Source organism: Stomoxys calcitrans, chromosome 1 (assembly GCF_963082655.1).
Source record: "Stomoxys calcitrans chromosome 1, idStoCalc2.1, whole genome shotgun sequence".
Classification (NCBI taxonomy): domain Eukaryota; kingdom Metazoa; phylum Arthropoda; class Insecta; order Diptera; family Muscidae; genus Stomoxys; species Stomoxys calcitrans.
The window spans coordinates 50,283,831-50,299,090 of record NC_081552.1 but is presented as its reverse complement, the minus strand read 5'-3'; the positions used below and the strand labels follow the sequence as shown (position 1 = coordinate 50,299,090).

The following is a 15,260-nucleotide window of genomic DNA, read 5'->3' as shown; positions in this document are numbered from 1 at the left end:
ACAGTCAGACAGACAGTCAGACAGACAGTCAGACAGACAGTCAGACAGACAGTCAGACAGACAGTCAGACAGACAGTCAGACAGACAGTCAGACAGACAGTCAGACAGACAGTCAGACAGACAGTCAGACAGACAGTCAGACAGACAGTCAGACAGACAGTCAGACAGACAGTCAGACAGACAGTCAGACAGACAGTCAGACAAACAGTCAGACAAACAGACAGACAGTCAGACAGACAGTCAGACAGACAGTCAGACAGACAGTCAGACAGACAGTCAGACATACAGTCAGACGGACAGTCAGGCAGACAGTCAGACAGACAGTCAGACAGTCAGTCAGACAGACAGTCAGACAGACAGTCAGACAGTCAGACAGTCAGACAGTCAGACAGACAGTCAGACAGACAGTCAGACAGACAGTCAGACAGACAGTCAGACAGACAGTCAGACAGACAGTCAGACAGACAGTCAGACAGACAGTCAGACAGACAGTCAGACAGACAGTCAGACAGACAGTCAGACAGACAGTCAGACAGACAGTCAGACAGACAGTCAGACAGACAGTCAGACAGACAGTCAGACAGACAGTCAGACAGACAGACAGTCAGACAGACAGTCAGACAGACAGTCAGACAGACAGTCAGACAGACAGTCAGACAGACAGTCAGACAGACAGACAGTCAGACAGGCAGTCACACAAACAGTCAGACAGACAGTCAGACAGAGAGTCAGACAGACAGATACACAATCAGACACACTGTCAGGCAGACAGTCAGACAGGCAGTCAGACAGAGAGTCAGACAGACAGATACACAATCAGACACACTGTCAGGCAGACAGTCAGACAGTCAGACAGACAGTCAGACAGACAGTCAGACAGACAGTCAGACAGACAGTCAGACAGACAGTCAGACAGACAGTCAGACAGACAGTCAGACAGACAGTCAGACAGACAGTCAGACAGACAGTCAGACAGACAGTCAGACAGACAGTCAGACAGACAGTTAGACAGACAGTCAGACAGACACACAGTCAGACATACAGTCAGACACACAGTCAGGCAGACAGTCAGACAGACAGTCAGACAGACATTCAGACAGACAGTCAGACAGACATTCAGACAGACAGTCAGACAGACAGACAGACAGACAGTCAGACAGACAGTCAGACAGACAGTCAGACAGACAGACAGACAGACTGAGATAATAGCCAAGAATTGAAACAGCTTAATCAGTTTATATGGTGACCTATACGGAGCATAATTTTCGGGAGCATAATTTCTGAAATGAAAAGTAAAATTTTGCATATCTACTTTTGTTCTTTTTCTTTTTTTAGATAAAACTACTTTCGATGTTATTATAGCTTCCTTAACACTTAACCCATATTTCTTGCTACATTCTTAAGCCCCAAAGTACAACATTTGTATGGCTATACTCCTCATTAACATTAATGATGTTTGTCGGCATTAAGAAATTTATTCGCTGACCCCAAAATGTAATGTCTTCGGCAATTAAACTCAACAAATTATTTATGAGAAAGATTTATGATGACGATGTTTCAATTCAACAAATGACATTCTGAGGAGTTTTATCAATTCAAGGTAATCTAGCCACATCTTTGTTTTACCCTCAAAAAATCTTTTTTCTTGGGAATAAAAATGACCAACATTTTTTTTTTTGTTCAAGTTCTAATGATATATTAGAGTACTTGTCCCCAAAATGTTGACTTTTTGCCACCCATATCCATATTGGTACACATTAAAGTTCATCACACTTCATCATTTGTAAAAGACAAGAATGCAGTACGAAACAAAAAAACACACTTGATTATTCGTAGCTTAGAGTCTTGCTAGAATAGCTAGAAAACATTGGGGAACACACCTTAATTGTCTGTCATGTGAGTTAATTCATTAACATCAATTTTGCAAAAGACGATTACACGAGCGGCACACAAGAATTAATGTTAGACAACTCGTAAGCTACCAACTCAACACCAGCAGCAGCAAGCAGCCTCAAGAGTATGTCTATTGGTATTGTCTTCATATGGAAAATTACTTGTGATATTTTTAAAATGACACATCCATCAGGGAATGTATGCTTCATCAAATGACAGTTAATAATAGCACCCAGCAAAATTATTAATCTTAAAGCTTTACAAAAATCTTTTTTTTAACTTTTTTGTACTTTAAGTATTTTTATGAGGTTAAGTTTTGTTCCTTTAAAAAAAAACCCTAAATGGGAAAAATTTTGTCTTTGTCGAGCCCCAAGAAAAACATGTTTTGACATAATGAACCATTAAAAATCATGGCGTTGTTAACAACCTTGCTGGCATGTCAACAGAAGAGGCCTTTTACATTGCGCTCTCTTTCCTATACATGTTAACAGTTTCGGTTTTTTGTTTTGCTCCTTCGGTTAGCCTTTTAAATAGCGTGACAAGCAAGTTTATTATTATGTATTCCTGTTTTCCTTCTTTGGCCGTATTTAGTTTTCATTTTTACATGCCTGCTGTAGATTTGAGAATCGAAGGCTTTGAAAGATTTTTATTTGGGATGGCTGAGATATGGCTCATGGCATGCCAAACATTAATTCACTCCCCCACCCCCCTCCCCCTCATAAGGTTCGTGTATATCTGCTTGGATATAGTAGGCGTTAAATTGTTGCTACCTTAAATTACACCCTGAGTTGTGTGAAAAAATAAAATAAATAAATTACTTGGATAATAGAAAAGTTATATTTACATTTCAGTAGAAATATTTGCAAATTTGACTTTGGCATTGTAGGCATTATAAATATTTTAGACAAAAAAAAACAAATTTACCCACTGAGTTAGATAGAAAGTCAAAAGATTTTTAAATATTTGGATATATGTTTCCAGAAGACAATTTTTAGAATATTTAAGTATATAATACATTCCTATAGATATTTTGTCACAATTCAGGCAAACATTTTTCTGGAATAAAATTTTGCCAAAAAATTTACTTATTTTTATTTTTTAGGAAAATTTTGTCAAAATTTATTTTTATTGAAAATTTGACAAAAGGACATTTCCAAGGAAAAGTTTTATCAAACATTTTTTAAAGAACATTCTGCCAAAATCTTTATCAAAGTGTTATTTCTCCAAAATTATGTGGCCAAATCTAGACTTGAAGAGGTCTATGGCTTTGCTGTCACTCAGTCATTATGTCCGTCATGGCAATTCACTGTCTGATCGGAAAACATGCTGACAGACGACTTTTGCAAAAGCTGCGAGGACGTCTGTGTATTGAGTGTGTGTCCCGCACTGGCGGCCAAAAGGAATTCTACTTAAAGTTCTCATTTCTTTCAGAACCTGTCTGATTTAGCGGATGTGGACATTCACAAGTTGTTGGGCTTTTTAAAGCGATTTGTATGGTTCAACGGTAGGACTTCTTCTGTTCCAGAGGCCTCGCAATGGACGAAAATGTCTAAGTGAGTCTTATGGCTGACTGCCTTTCCCTCCTGGTTTTTATTGCCCTTACGGTTATTTTACTGTCCGTAAAGATGTTCACACTCGACGTCCTCGCCGTAGTACCACTAGGGTTCCATCAGTCCAAGACTGTGCCGCTGGCAGCAGTGCCTCGCACTCGACCTCCAGTGTCGTCTCAGGTATATGATCGGAAACCTTTGTCCTTCCTTCTAGGTTTTCTATCGTCGCCTCGATTGTATGAGCTGCTCCCTTCTCAACATGTTCACTGAACTTGTTGTATGGTCCTAAAGTTGCACTTTGACTCCATACCAAACTACTGAGGGGTAAGTAAGTATTGGTCTAATCAAGCTTCTGTAGAGCCAGTGGACTATCCTCGGATTCAGGCCCCATTTCGAGCCCACGGCCCGTCTACAAAGTGTCCAACTTCTGTGAGCCTTCTCAGTACGCTCCGGAATATGACACTTCCAACTAAGTTACCTGTCCAAGATCAAAATTTTGTTAATTTTCATGTAGAAAATTTTGTAAAACATTTTATTATCAATGTTTTATTTTTGTAGAAAATTTTATCCTTGCTTTATTTTTATAGAAAGTTCGGTCAACATTTTATTTCAATAGACAATTTTGTCAATATATTAATTTTATATAGTTTTTTTAAAAAATGCAAAAAAACATTTTGTTAAAAATTTATTCTTAAATAAATGTTTGTCACAATTTTATTTCCATGGATTTTTTTATTTTATAAAATATTTCTTTTTGCAGAAATTTTCGGAAAATTGTTTTTATTGCAATTTTTCCATGGGCACTCAATCACAAAGACTTTCAAATGTTCTCCTCTCTAGCTATGGTAACTCTCTGATCAGGGTATCTCTCTCAATCCGATATTTAAACAGGCCTCCCTTTGTACTCACCAAAACTATGGTTTTGTTTAAGTTTTTCCCTTCTTTTTCTTTTTTTCTGCCCTAGCATAATTTTACCCTGTCGAGTCATTTATCAGTAGGCAGTGAAACTAAATTCTTTCCTGTTCCTCTTTCTGGCTTTTCCACCCAAGGATTTGTAACCCAATTTGCATAAATTGCAGACAGGTTCACATTCATATAGACTCTCTACTATTTGGCGCAGAGCAGACATAAGTCTAATCTTTAACAAATTAACGAATTTAAAGGATTTTGAAAGTTTTTTTTTTTTATATTTAGTGTGTGCGTGTGTGTGTTTAACTCTATTATTTTTGTGATCAGTCAAAAGTATAAAAGTAAGCAATTGTTTTGCTTTTATTGAAGCTTTTAAAAAACTTCTAAACTGTTAACACAACACACCAAACCAAAAACCTTTGGGTGAAATGGTTGTAATAAAGCAATTCATTTCATGAAGGATATAGATTTAAGTTAACCAAAAACAATTTCATTGCCATCAACTGCGAAAGGTAGCATACATAGCAAAAACTGCATAAGTTTAAAAAATCTATGGAGCCATACAATCAGGGTCATACGAAAAGATAAATGTCCTATCTGCACTCAATCTTTCACTGATGATGGCCTTAAGGGAATAATGGTAGTCGATGGTAGTTGGTTGTTGACCATCACCTCCTGCTACTAAACTTTTGTTTGGCTAAACAGAGCGGTAGAGAAAAAATAGTCATTGACAAAGAAGAAGACGGAACAAATGAATTGCCAAGGAAAAACAAAAAACCTTTACACCCTAGCCCGTTTACCATCCCAACTTTTTAAGCCAGAAAAAAAGGAGTGAAAAGTTAAGGGCCAGCCATTATTAATCATTGTTGAAAAACTAACTGACATGTTATTTTTTCGATTGTTTCGAGAAAAGGAGGGTAGGACACCACGAGGCAAAACGAGAATGAGAAACAGCGGGGGCCATCCCTTCCCTACTAGCAAAAATTCCAGGGTTACCTAGTTAGATTTCAATCAGAATAAAAAGTTTGAAAGGCTAAAAACAGGAATTAGCAAATAAACTACATTTTAACAAATTTTTCCATTTCAAAAAAATCAAACGAAAGAAAAAATTTTTATGGAACTAAAGTTTTGATAAAAATTTTTCTGAAAATTTAATGTTGACAAAATTTTTATATAAATTCAAATTAAGTTCAATTAAAGCCGAGTCCGAAAGGCATGCCGCAGAGCGACACCTCTTTGGGGAGAAGTTTTTACATGGCTGGCATATTATTTTTGTAAATGGTATAGTAACTCATATGTCTCCCCAGCATAAGGAGGGGACAAAATTTCTTTAGAAATAAAATTTTGACAAAATTTTTAATAAAAAAAACCAAATAAAAATTTCTACGAAGAAAACCTTTTCAAAATTCTCAAAAAAAAAAAATTAAAAACTTTCTAAACAAAAAATTCACAACATTTTGACAAAATTTTCAAAAAAAATATATTCAAATTTTTTTTCGACATTTACTAATGCATTGCATTTTTTAATTTTTAAGACAAACTAAATTTCCATAATACTTGCTGTAAAAACAAAATTTTTTCCTATTTTCGATAAAAATTAAGTTTTGACAAGCTTTTTACAAAATTTTCCATAAAACAAAAATATGAAAAAAATGTATTTATTTATTTATTTATTTTTTTGGTTTTGGCAACCCTGCTTAATTCACTTTTTCAAAGGCAACTATGCTATATGTTAAGCTCTTTGGTTTTGTGAAGTGTTGCATTTTAAAGTTTTTCCTTTAAATTTCCGTTTCCAGTTTTGAGACTCATTGGAGATTGTTTTTGTACTCCTATTTGAATCCATGTATGAGTGAATGAGTTCTGTGTTTTGCAGCTCTCGCAGTAGCAAAGAAACTTTTATGGTTTTTCAGCAACAAATCGAATATAGTTTTTGTACATTTGCCAAGGGGTTCTTGTTCGTCTGTCTATCTGGTTTGTCAGTGTTATTTTGAGCTTCATTTACATATCGTTAAATTTAACTTATCAGTTCTTAGCATACACACACACTCACTCACACATACATACAAAAAAAAAATAAAAAACCTTCAGGTCTTTTGTTATTTCATGGTATTGCCTGTTTTTTTTGGATAGGAGAATTTCATTCTAAAACCTAAACTTCATGGAAATGGTTGTTTTATTTGTAGCTTTGTAGGGGGAGTTAGGGAGCTGAAGATATACCATGATGAAATCAAGGTATGTTCTGTACTTGCCAGCTTGCTGGAAACATAAAATCTACTTAATATTCCGAGGTAATGTGTCCAGAGTGGTAAATTAAGTACTTTATTGATTTGAGGTTACAGAGTTTTTGAATGTACACCCATACCCCCATGACGCACTTAGACACATTTCTCCCAGTCAGAGTTTCAAAAATTGAAAAAAAAAAAACACAAAACGAGCAGAAGAAAAAGAAGAGGAAAAACCCAAGAGCAGAACGAAACTACAAATCCTATGATTAATGACTTTTAAACATACAAATTTTACAAAGTTTCTATTGGCAAACAGCAAGGCAGACAAGCAAAGCTGGAGAGCGAGAGGGCTGTAGAAGTAGGGAGAGAGCAGAGTTTGTGGTGAATGATTTTTCCATTATAAAGTTAAAAGTTTCCAATTGCAGACACTTTTGAAATTGGACTATTTGAGATTAATTTTGGAATAAAAAAATGTTAAACAAACAAATAAATTTTGCTTTAGTTTTTAAGTTAAATAGAAAATTAAGTAATGTCACAATTTTAAGAAAACAATTAATAATGTAATACCTTACAACACAAAGTGCACCTACTAAATCTGATTTGATCTGTATTTAAATGTATCACGCATACTAATACACAAAAAGAATGAGAGTAACATTTTATAATAAATGTACCAAAATTATGACTACTGAAGTCATTAACCGCTTATCGGACGTAACATATATCTTAATCTGAATCAATTTCTTCCAATCTTAGAAGCGATTATTCTTAGGTTAAAAAGAGGCAAGGGGAATATTTCGTGGCAATTGTACCCTGATCACAAGAATATCTGACAAATAGATGGAGATATAGACGGATGGAAGAAGGGAAAGGACGGACGGAAAGACAAAAATACGGACAGACAGACGAAGAGATGAATGGGCAGGCGAAATGGCAGGCAAATTAACTGACAGATGGACTGATGAAAGAAGAAGTGGCAGATGGACAGATAGAAAGACAGGCGGACAGACAGAAAGACAGTCGGACAGACAGGAAATCTGAGGAATCGAAAGACGCACAGATAGCGGGACAGACGGGCAGGCACCCGTACAGACAGACCGACCTATAGATAGACGAACTGAAAGATGGACAGACAGACTGAAGGATGAACATGGAGACTTACGGACAGACAGAAAGACGGAAAAACATACGGACCGGCAGATATATTCAAATACTGACGGCCAGACAGAAAAAAGAGCGGGCTGACTCAAAGACGGATGGACAGACAGAAAGACGGACGGACAGACAGAATAGCAGACGAACAGATGGATAGACAGACAGAAGCACAGACACATATGCTGACGGATGAGCAGATGGATAGAACAAGTGACAGATGGTAGACAGAAAGACGGATGAACTGGCCAGACAACACAAACTGACTGACAGACAAATAGCTGGACAGACAGACGAACATATATATAAATACGCAAAGAGACAGAAAAAAATAAGGACAGACGGATATATAAACTGACACACGCGTAGATAAACATACACGCGGTTAGGCAGATAGACGTACCGGCAGACAGACAACAAGACAGACGAAGGAAGGACGAGCTGACAGAAAGACGGACGAGACGGACGAGACGGAAAGATGGACAGAAAGACGGTGGGGCAGCAGACGAACAAACGGATAGACAGACAGGAACACAAACACATAGAATGACACATGAACGGATGGATAGAACGACTGACAGATGACAAACAGAAATACGGATGGGCTGACAAGCGTACAGACAGACACACTGACTGACAGACAGATAGCCGGACAGACATACAAACATACAAAGACAGAAAAATATAAGGACCGACGGATAGAAAGGTAAGCAGATGGATACACAGACCGGCAGACAGACGGAAATACAAGCAGACCAAAAGAGAGACAGAAAACCGGACGAGCTGACAGAAAGATGGACAGACGGAATTGCAGACGAATGGACAGACAGACGCACAGGGAGATAAACAGATGAATACACCGAAAACATTTAATCCTACTTCTAAAAACTCAAGCCAAAGATAAGGAAACTAAATTTAAAGATAACTGTTTTTCCAAATTTTAGAGGAAACTTTTCTTTTGGTAAAAGATATTTTCTTTTATATTAAAGATTTTTTATTTTAAATGATAGGTTAATAGATCCTTAACTTTGCGTCTTTTAATTAAGGACAAAAATCTAAAACGAAAGTCAAAATATCATTGAATGTTGGGCAAATGACTTTGGGTCAAGACAACAGTGTACTTTAGTTAAAGACGCAAATTAGCCTGGCAAATATAATTGTCTTTAAATATTCAGATTCTTTGGGTTGATATGATAAATTTAAGAAGAGAATTTTTCAAAAAAAAAAAAATGTTGGCAGTCATCTGTGAAGTAAAATAAGAATTAATTCATTAGTAAAAAGGAAATTAAATTTAACGAGTAAAAGCGTGCCAAGTTCGGCCCGGCCCAATATTTTATACCCTCCACTTCGAGCGGAGAGTCTCAGTGAGAGGTCGGGCGACACCGGCTCTTGCTTAAATACTGAGTGCCTATGATGCTCGATATGACAAGGCGAGTTATTGGCGCCTTTAAATAACCAATGGCCACCCTGTTGCCGCGGCGATCGGTCCTTTGGACCGGAACGAGCTTCCTCACCTCACACCCAGGAGTGTGATGAGTATCGCTACCTCCACATGCAATGTGGCTACAACAACAACAATAGCAAGTATTCATGCAAATTTTCAAGAAACAGATAGAGATAGACAGACGTACGCACGGACACCACTAAATCGACTTAGAAAGTCAAGACGTTCAAGAATATATTTACATTTTAGGGTCTCAGATCAATATTTCGATGTGTCACAAACGCAATAACGAAATTACTCATCCACTCCACCCTAATATTTTGGTGGAGGGTATAAAAGGGCATTGCATATTTCAAAGACTTTTTTTTGTAATTTTTTGAAATTTTTTACTTTAAAAATGTTTAACAAAAATTAACATGACACATTTCTTCCACAAGCTGCCACAACGAATGGTTAACTTAATTCCCAAAGGGAAATGAAATACACAAGTAATAACTTACTAAAGCTAATAAGATTGTTGAGTTACATAGTTAAGCGGTTTAGGATTATTGAATCTATAATGAGACAGATATGTGTCACTTAATCTGGTAATTTGTATTTTTCCTCAAAAGAAATTGTGAAAATTTCCCTAAAACGGTTATTTATTTCCTCAAGTTTTGACTACCAAAATAATCTGCCATTAAACCGAGATTACCTGTCACCTATTTAAAGCTATACTATATACGAGCTCTTACTTTTAAAAAGCCTAAGACTCGTAAGCTTTAATGAAAAAAGGAAAAGTTAAGGTTAGTTTTGGGGAGACTAAAACTAGAACTGGATTTATAGAGCTAACATGTAAAAAAAGTTTGAAAATTATTAGGGATTAGTGCAGGCATAAGATGTTAGGCCGATAATATTTTTGGGAAGGGGTGTTCATTTCGCTATAAATAATGTTTTGTTTTCACAAGTGTTGAAATACAAAAATTGCGCCAAAGATACCAAAGCAGCTGTTTAAATATTTTTGTAAGTGTTTTTTTCTATTTTTTTGTAAGGCAAAATGTATTCACCACTGCTTGATGTTTTTTTTTTTTTTGGAGACATTTTCCATTAGGAATCGGAAACAATGCTTTTGTGGTAAATAAACATTTATTGGAAATTTTGTCAATGGACTGAAGTAGCAGCAACACCAAAACAATATTTCCAATGTCCAAAAAATTTCTTTGGATTTGTATTGTTGTTTTGTTGGTGTGAGGAAATGTATGGCAAGAGCATACATATGTATAATACCAAACATACCAAACATAGCATTTGGTAGGAATGAAAACACAACATTCAACAGCAACTGTGACAATAACAGAAAATAGAGATAAACACCAAAAAACTTGTATTTGTGGATGATGGTATGGTTGTTGGTGGTGGTGGCTGTGTTTTCTTTCCTGGTCATTTGACTGCTGATGCTGTTGCTGCTGCTGGCCTCCATGCCATTGTTTCTTAGAGAAGATTTTGTTTTCTTTGGTGTTATGTTTTTATTTGACATTTATCAAACACAATAATGTTTTCCTATATTTTTGCTTGTTCTCTTCAATAATTCCTCAAAAAGAAACGAAAAAAATTATGTGGCCTCACGTTTTTCTTAATGCGGCCTACAAAAGCTTTTCTGCATACAGAAATAGACCTCGGGAGAGCAGAGGAATTATTGGGTTGCCCAAAAAGTAATTGCGGATTTTTTAAAAGAAAGTAAATGCATTTTTAATAAAACTTAGAATGAACATTAATCAAATATACTTTTTTTACACTTTTTTCTAAAGCAAGCTAAAAGTAACAGCTGATAACTGACAGAAGAAAGAGTGCAATTACAGAGTCACAAGCTGTGAAAAAATTTGCCAACGCCGACTATATGAAAAATCCGCAATTACTTTTTGGGCAACCCAATAAATGTTTTCGTTTTTGGTTTATTTTTCCACATTTACGCACAACCAAAAATTCCCTTTGTGTAAAATAAAGAGGGAAATTAGGCCTTTTTTATACACTACACCACCACTGTGGTACAGGGTATTATAAGTTTGTGCTTTTATTTGCAACGCTAAGAAGGAGAAGAGCTAGACCCTTTGGTGAGTATACCGATCGGCTCAGAATCCCATTCTGATTCGATTTAGCCATGTCCGTCTGTAAGTCCATGTATTATTGTAATCAAGGTACAGGTCGTATTTGTTGTCCGATCGTTACGAAATTTTGCACATGTCACCTCTTTGGCTCAAGGACGCTAATGATTCTGGTAAAAATTGGTTTAGATTTAGACATAGACCATATCGCCCGTGTCGAACTTAAATGGCCGTAGTAACTACAATTTTTAACCGATCTGTACAATATTCGGCACAGATTGTTTTGTTACTGATCTTAACATATATGCAAGATTTCATCCCAAATCGGTTCAGACTTAGATATAGCTCCCATATATATGCATCGCCCGATTTCCACTTAAATGGCCGTAGTAACCACAATTTCCAACCAATCTGCACACAATTTGGCACGAATTGTTTTGTTACTGATCTTAACATATATGCAAGATGTCATCAATATCGCTTCAGATTTAGATGTAGTTCCCATATATATGTATCGCCCGTTTTGAACTTAAATGGCCGTAGTAACTAAAATTTTTAACCGATCTGTACAATATTTGGCACAGATTGTTTTATTACTGATCTTAACATATATGCAAGATTTCATCCAAATCGGTTCAGATTTAGATATAGCTCCCATATATATGTATCGCCCGATTTCCACTTAAATGGCCGTAGTAACCACAATTTCCAACCAATCTGCACACAATTTGGCACGGATTGGTTTGTTACTGATCTTAACATATATGTCATCAATATCGCTTCAGATTTAGATGTAGTTCCCATATATATGTATCGCCCGATTTGCACTAAAATGGCCATAGTTACTACTATTTTCAACCGATCTGTACAATATTTGGCACAAATTGTTTTGTTACTGATCTTAACTTATATGCAAGATTTCATCCAAATCGGTTCAGACTTAGATATAGCTCCCATATATATGTATCACCCGATTTGCACTTAAATGGCCGTAGTAACTACAATTTTCAAATGATCTGCACAAAATTTGGCACGGATTGTTTTGTTACTGACCTTAACATATCTGCGAGATTTCATTAACATCACTTCAGATTTAGATATAGCTCCCATGTATATGTATCGCCCGATTTGCACTTAAATGGCCATAGTTACTACTATTTTCAACCGATCTGTACAATATTTGGCACAAATTGTTTTGTTACTGATCTTAACATATATGCAAGATTTCATTAAAATCGGTTCAGATTTAGATATAGCTTCCATATATATGTATCGCCCGATTTGCAATTAAATGGCCGTAGAAACTTCATCTGCTCGAAAAAAGTCGGTTCACATTTAGATATAGCTCTCATAAATACATATCTATTGTCGGAATTTATAATTGTAGAGTATGGTATAATATAGTGTATGGTATAATATAGTCGGCTCCGCCCAACTTTAGACTTTCCTTAGTGGTTTTTGTATAAAAAGCGCCATTATTATTGAAAATGTTTACCTTTTTTAGGGCGCATGATGTTTGTTTTGAAAAGATTTTTAACTTTTGCTCTTGAACTTCAGCAAGAAGGAGATTTCGTTTTGCAATACTTATATTTGAGAAATTAGTTTGACAACTAATTGCTGCCTATAATAAATTCTAATATCAAAGCAAACTCAAGGGAATTCTTATCGAAATAACAAGCTAACATCCCCTCCTAAAAGAAATTTTATTTACTACGCCATAAAAAAAAAAAAAAACATTTTAATACAAATCATTATAAATAACTAATTGCAATTCTAAACCTATGACTAATTTTTCAAAATCTTTTGTCGGTTCTTATTTCAGCATAAGCTTTAATAGCGTAGCTTAGCTCAGCTATGGCTTATCATCATTTGTGTATCAAAGCAAAAAACACAACACAAAATTAGCCTTGAAACAATTCCAAGATTTATGTAAACTCATTGCAGTATTCATTTTGTCAGCAATAAATCGTTTCTGCTTTAAATAGAAAAATCCTCTATCTGTACTCTCAAGCGGCTGGGCACACAAATGTCAAATCAAGTGTCAATAAAGTCAATGACAATTATTTACGACAATATTATAGAATATACCTTAAGATCATAAGCACATACCGGCAATACAATAATGGAATTATAAATCTTTCATGCAAAAGAAAAAAAAAAGGGAAACATAGAGATAAGAAATTGAGATGTTTAATTTGTTATGCAAAAGCCAATCAAATAATCAAATTAACATGTTTGGAGTTATAAAAACATCATATGAGAAAAGAGTGGGGAAGGGGGTTTAAAAGGTTAGTCAAGAAGATAATTTACCAAAGCTGGTAAAATTCTACAGAAAAAAGTTCTAAGAGTTAAATTTTTTTCCGATTTGAAATATTATCACAATATAATTAAAAACGTGACAAGTTCGGCTGGGCCGAATCCAGGCAAACCAACTCTATGGATTCATCTAAAAATTTCTATATACCAAATTCTTCCAAAACAGGCAAACATTAAAGCTTCTGTCTCTTTGGCAGTCAATCCGTCGACATATCTCTCTCTTAGTAAGTCTATCTGACCGCTTGTCCAACTGTCTGTTCGTCTGTCCTCTATATCGTTCAGTCGTTGTATCGCTATGTCGGTCTATCTGTATGAATGCCTGCCTTATCTGTTCTTCTGTATATCTAGCTATTCCTCTATCATAGCTTAATGCTTTAAAATAAGGATCATATATATATCCCTATATTTAAACCCCTTTATATTAACTGAAGTAACTTTTTACAACGAGTTTCACATTAACATAATCCCCAAATAACTATCAACTTGTTTCTTTTTTTTTTTTTGAGACAAATATTATTTGTATACCCACCACCATAGAATGGGGGTAAACTAATCTAGTCATTCCGTTTGTAAGACCTAGAAATATTCGTCTAAGATCCCATGAAGTGTTTATATTCTTGATCGCCTTAATGTTATGATTCGAAAAAGCCATGTCCGTCCGTCCGTCACTTGAAATTTTGCACAGATACTTAATGTGGGTCGATGGGGATTGCAAATGGGTCATATCGGTTCAGATTTCGCTATAGCTCCCATATAAACCGATTTTCCAATTTGACTCCTTGAGGCCGTGGAAGCCACAATTTTCGTCAGATTTGGCTGAAATTTTGCACGTGGTGTTCTGTTCTGACTTTTAATAGCTGTGCCAAGTACGGTCCACATCGGTCTATAACCTGATATAGCTCCCATATAAACCGATCTCTCGATTTAACTTCTTGAGCCCCTGGAAGCCACAATTTTTGTCCGATTCGTCTGAAATGTTTGCACTGCGTGTAGTTTTCTGTTAGGACTTCCAACAACTGTGCCAAGTGCACTCCAAATCGGTTTATAACCTGACTTAGCTCCCATACAAACCGATCTCCCGATTTTGGTGAAATTTAGCATGTAGTGTTTTGTTACTACTTCCAACAACTGTGCCAAATACGGTCCAAATCAGTCTATAACCTGATATAGCTGTCATATAAACCGATCTCCCTGTTTGACATCTTTAGCCCCTGAAAACCGCAATTTTCGTCCGATTTCGTTAAAATGTTACACATTCGCTTTGTTATCACTTCCAACAACTGTACGTTCCAAAAAAACAATAAAATTATGTCCTTCATCTAAACTTAATTTTAAAAAAAAATTTAGCAGTATCCATGGTGGTGGGTTCCCAAAATTCGACCCGGCCGAACTTAGCACGCTTTTTTTACTGCTGTCCCCTTTCCGAAGCCAATTTCTTAACTTTTAATTATATATAACTTTTAATTATAGATGCAAATTAGCCCATGAACATTCCATTAAGGAACAGGGGTAAACTACTCACATATCACTGTGTGATGTCCGATTCAAGTTTAGGCTCAATGATACGGGGCCTCCTTTTTATAGCCGAATCCGAACGGCGTGCAGCAGTGCGAGAACTCTTTGTGGAGACGTTTTTATACATGGCTCCCACACCACATGGTACGCTGAAAACTTTTTAATGATGTTGGCG

The 15,260-nt window shown here is 36.0% G+C and overlaps 1 protein-coding gene across 4 annotated transcripts in view; it reads right to left on the bottom strand.

The window, feature by feature from the left end:
- LOC106091817 (teneurin-m) overlaps positions 1–15,260 on the bottom strand; it is a 497,726-nt gene that overhangs the window by 261,392 nt on the left and 221,074 nt on the right. The window contains exon 1 of one of the 4 annotated variants that reach the window (XM_059360134.1): positions 12,750–12,844. The exons of the other annotated variants lie outside the window; for them this stretch is intronic. Coding sequence (XP_059216117.1) covers positions 12,750–12,765 — 16 coding nt within the window. The 5' untranslated portion in view covers positions 12,766–12,844. Of the gene's footprint in view, positions 1–12,749; positions 12,845–15,260 lie in introns of those variants that run through there. 4 annotated transcript variants of the gene reach the window in all.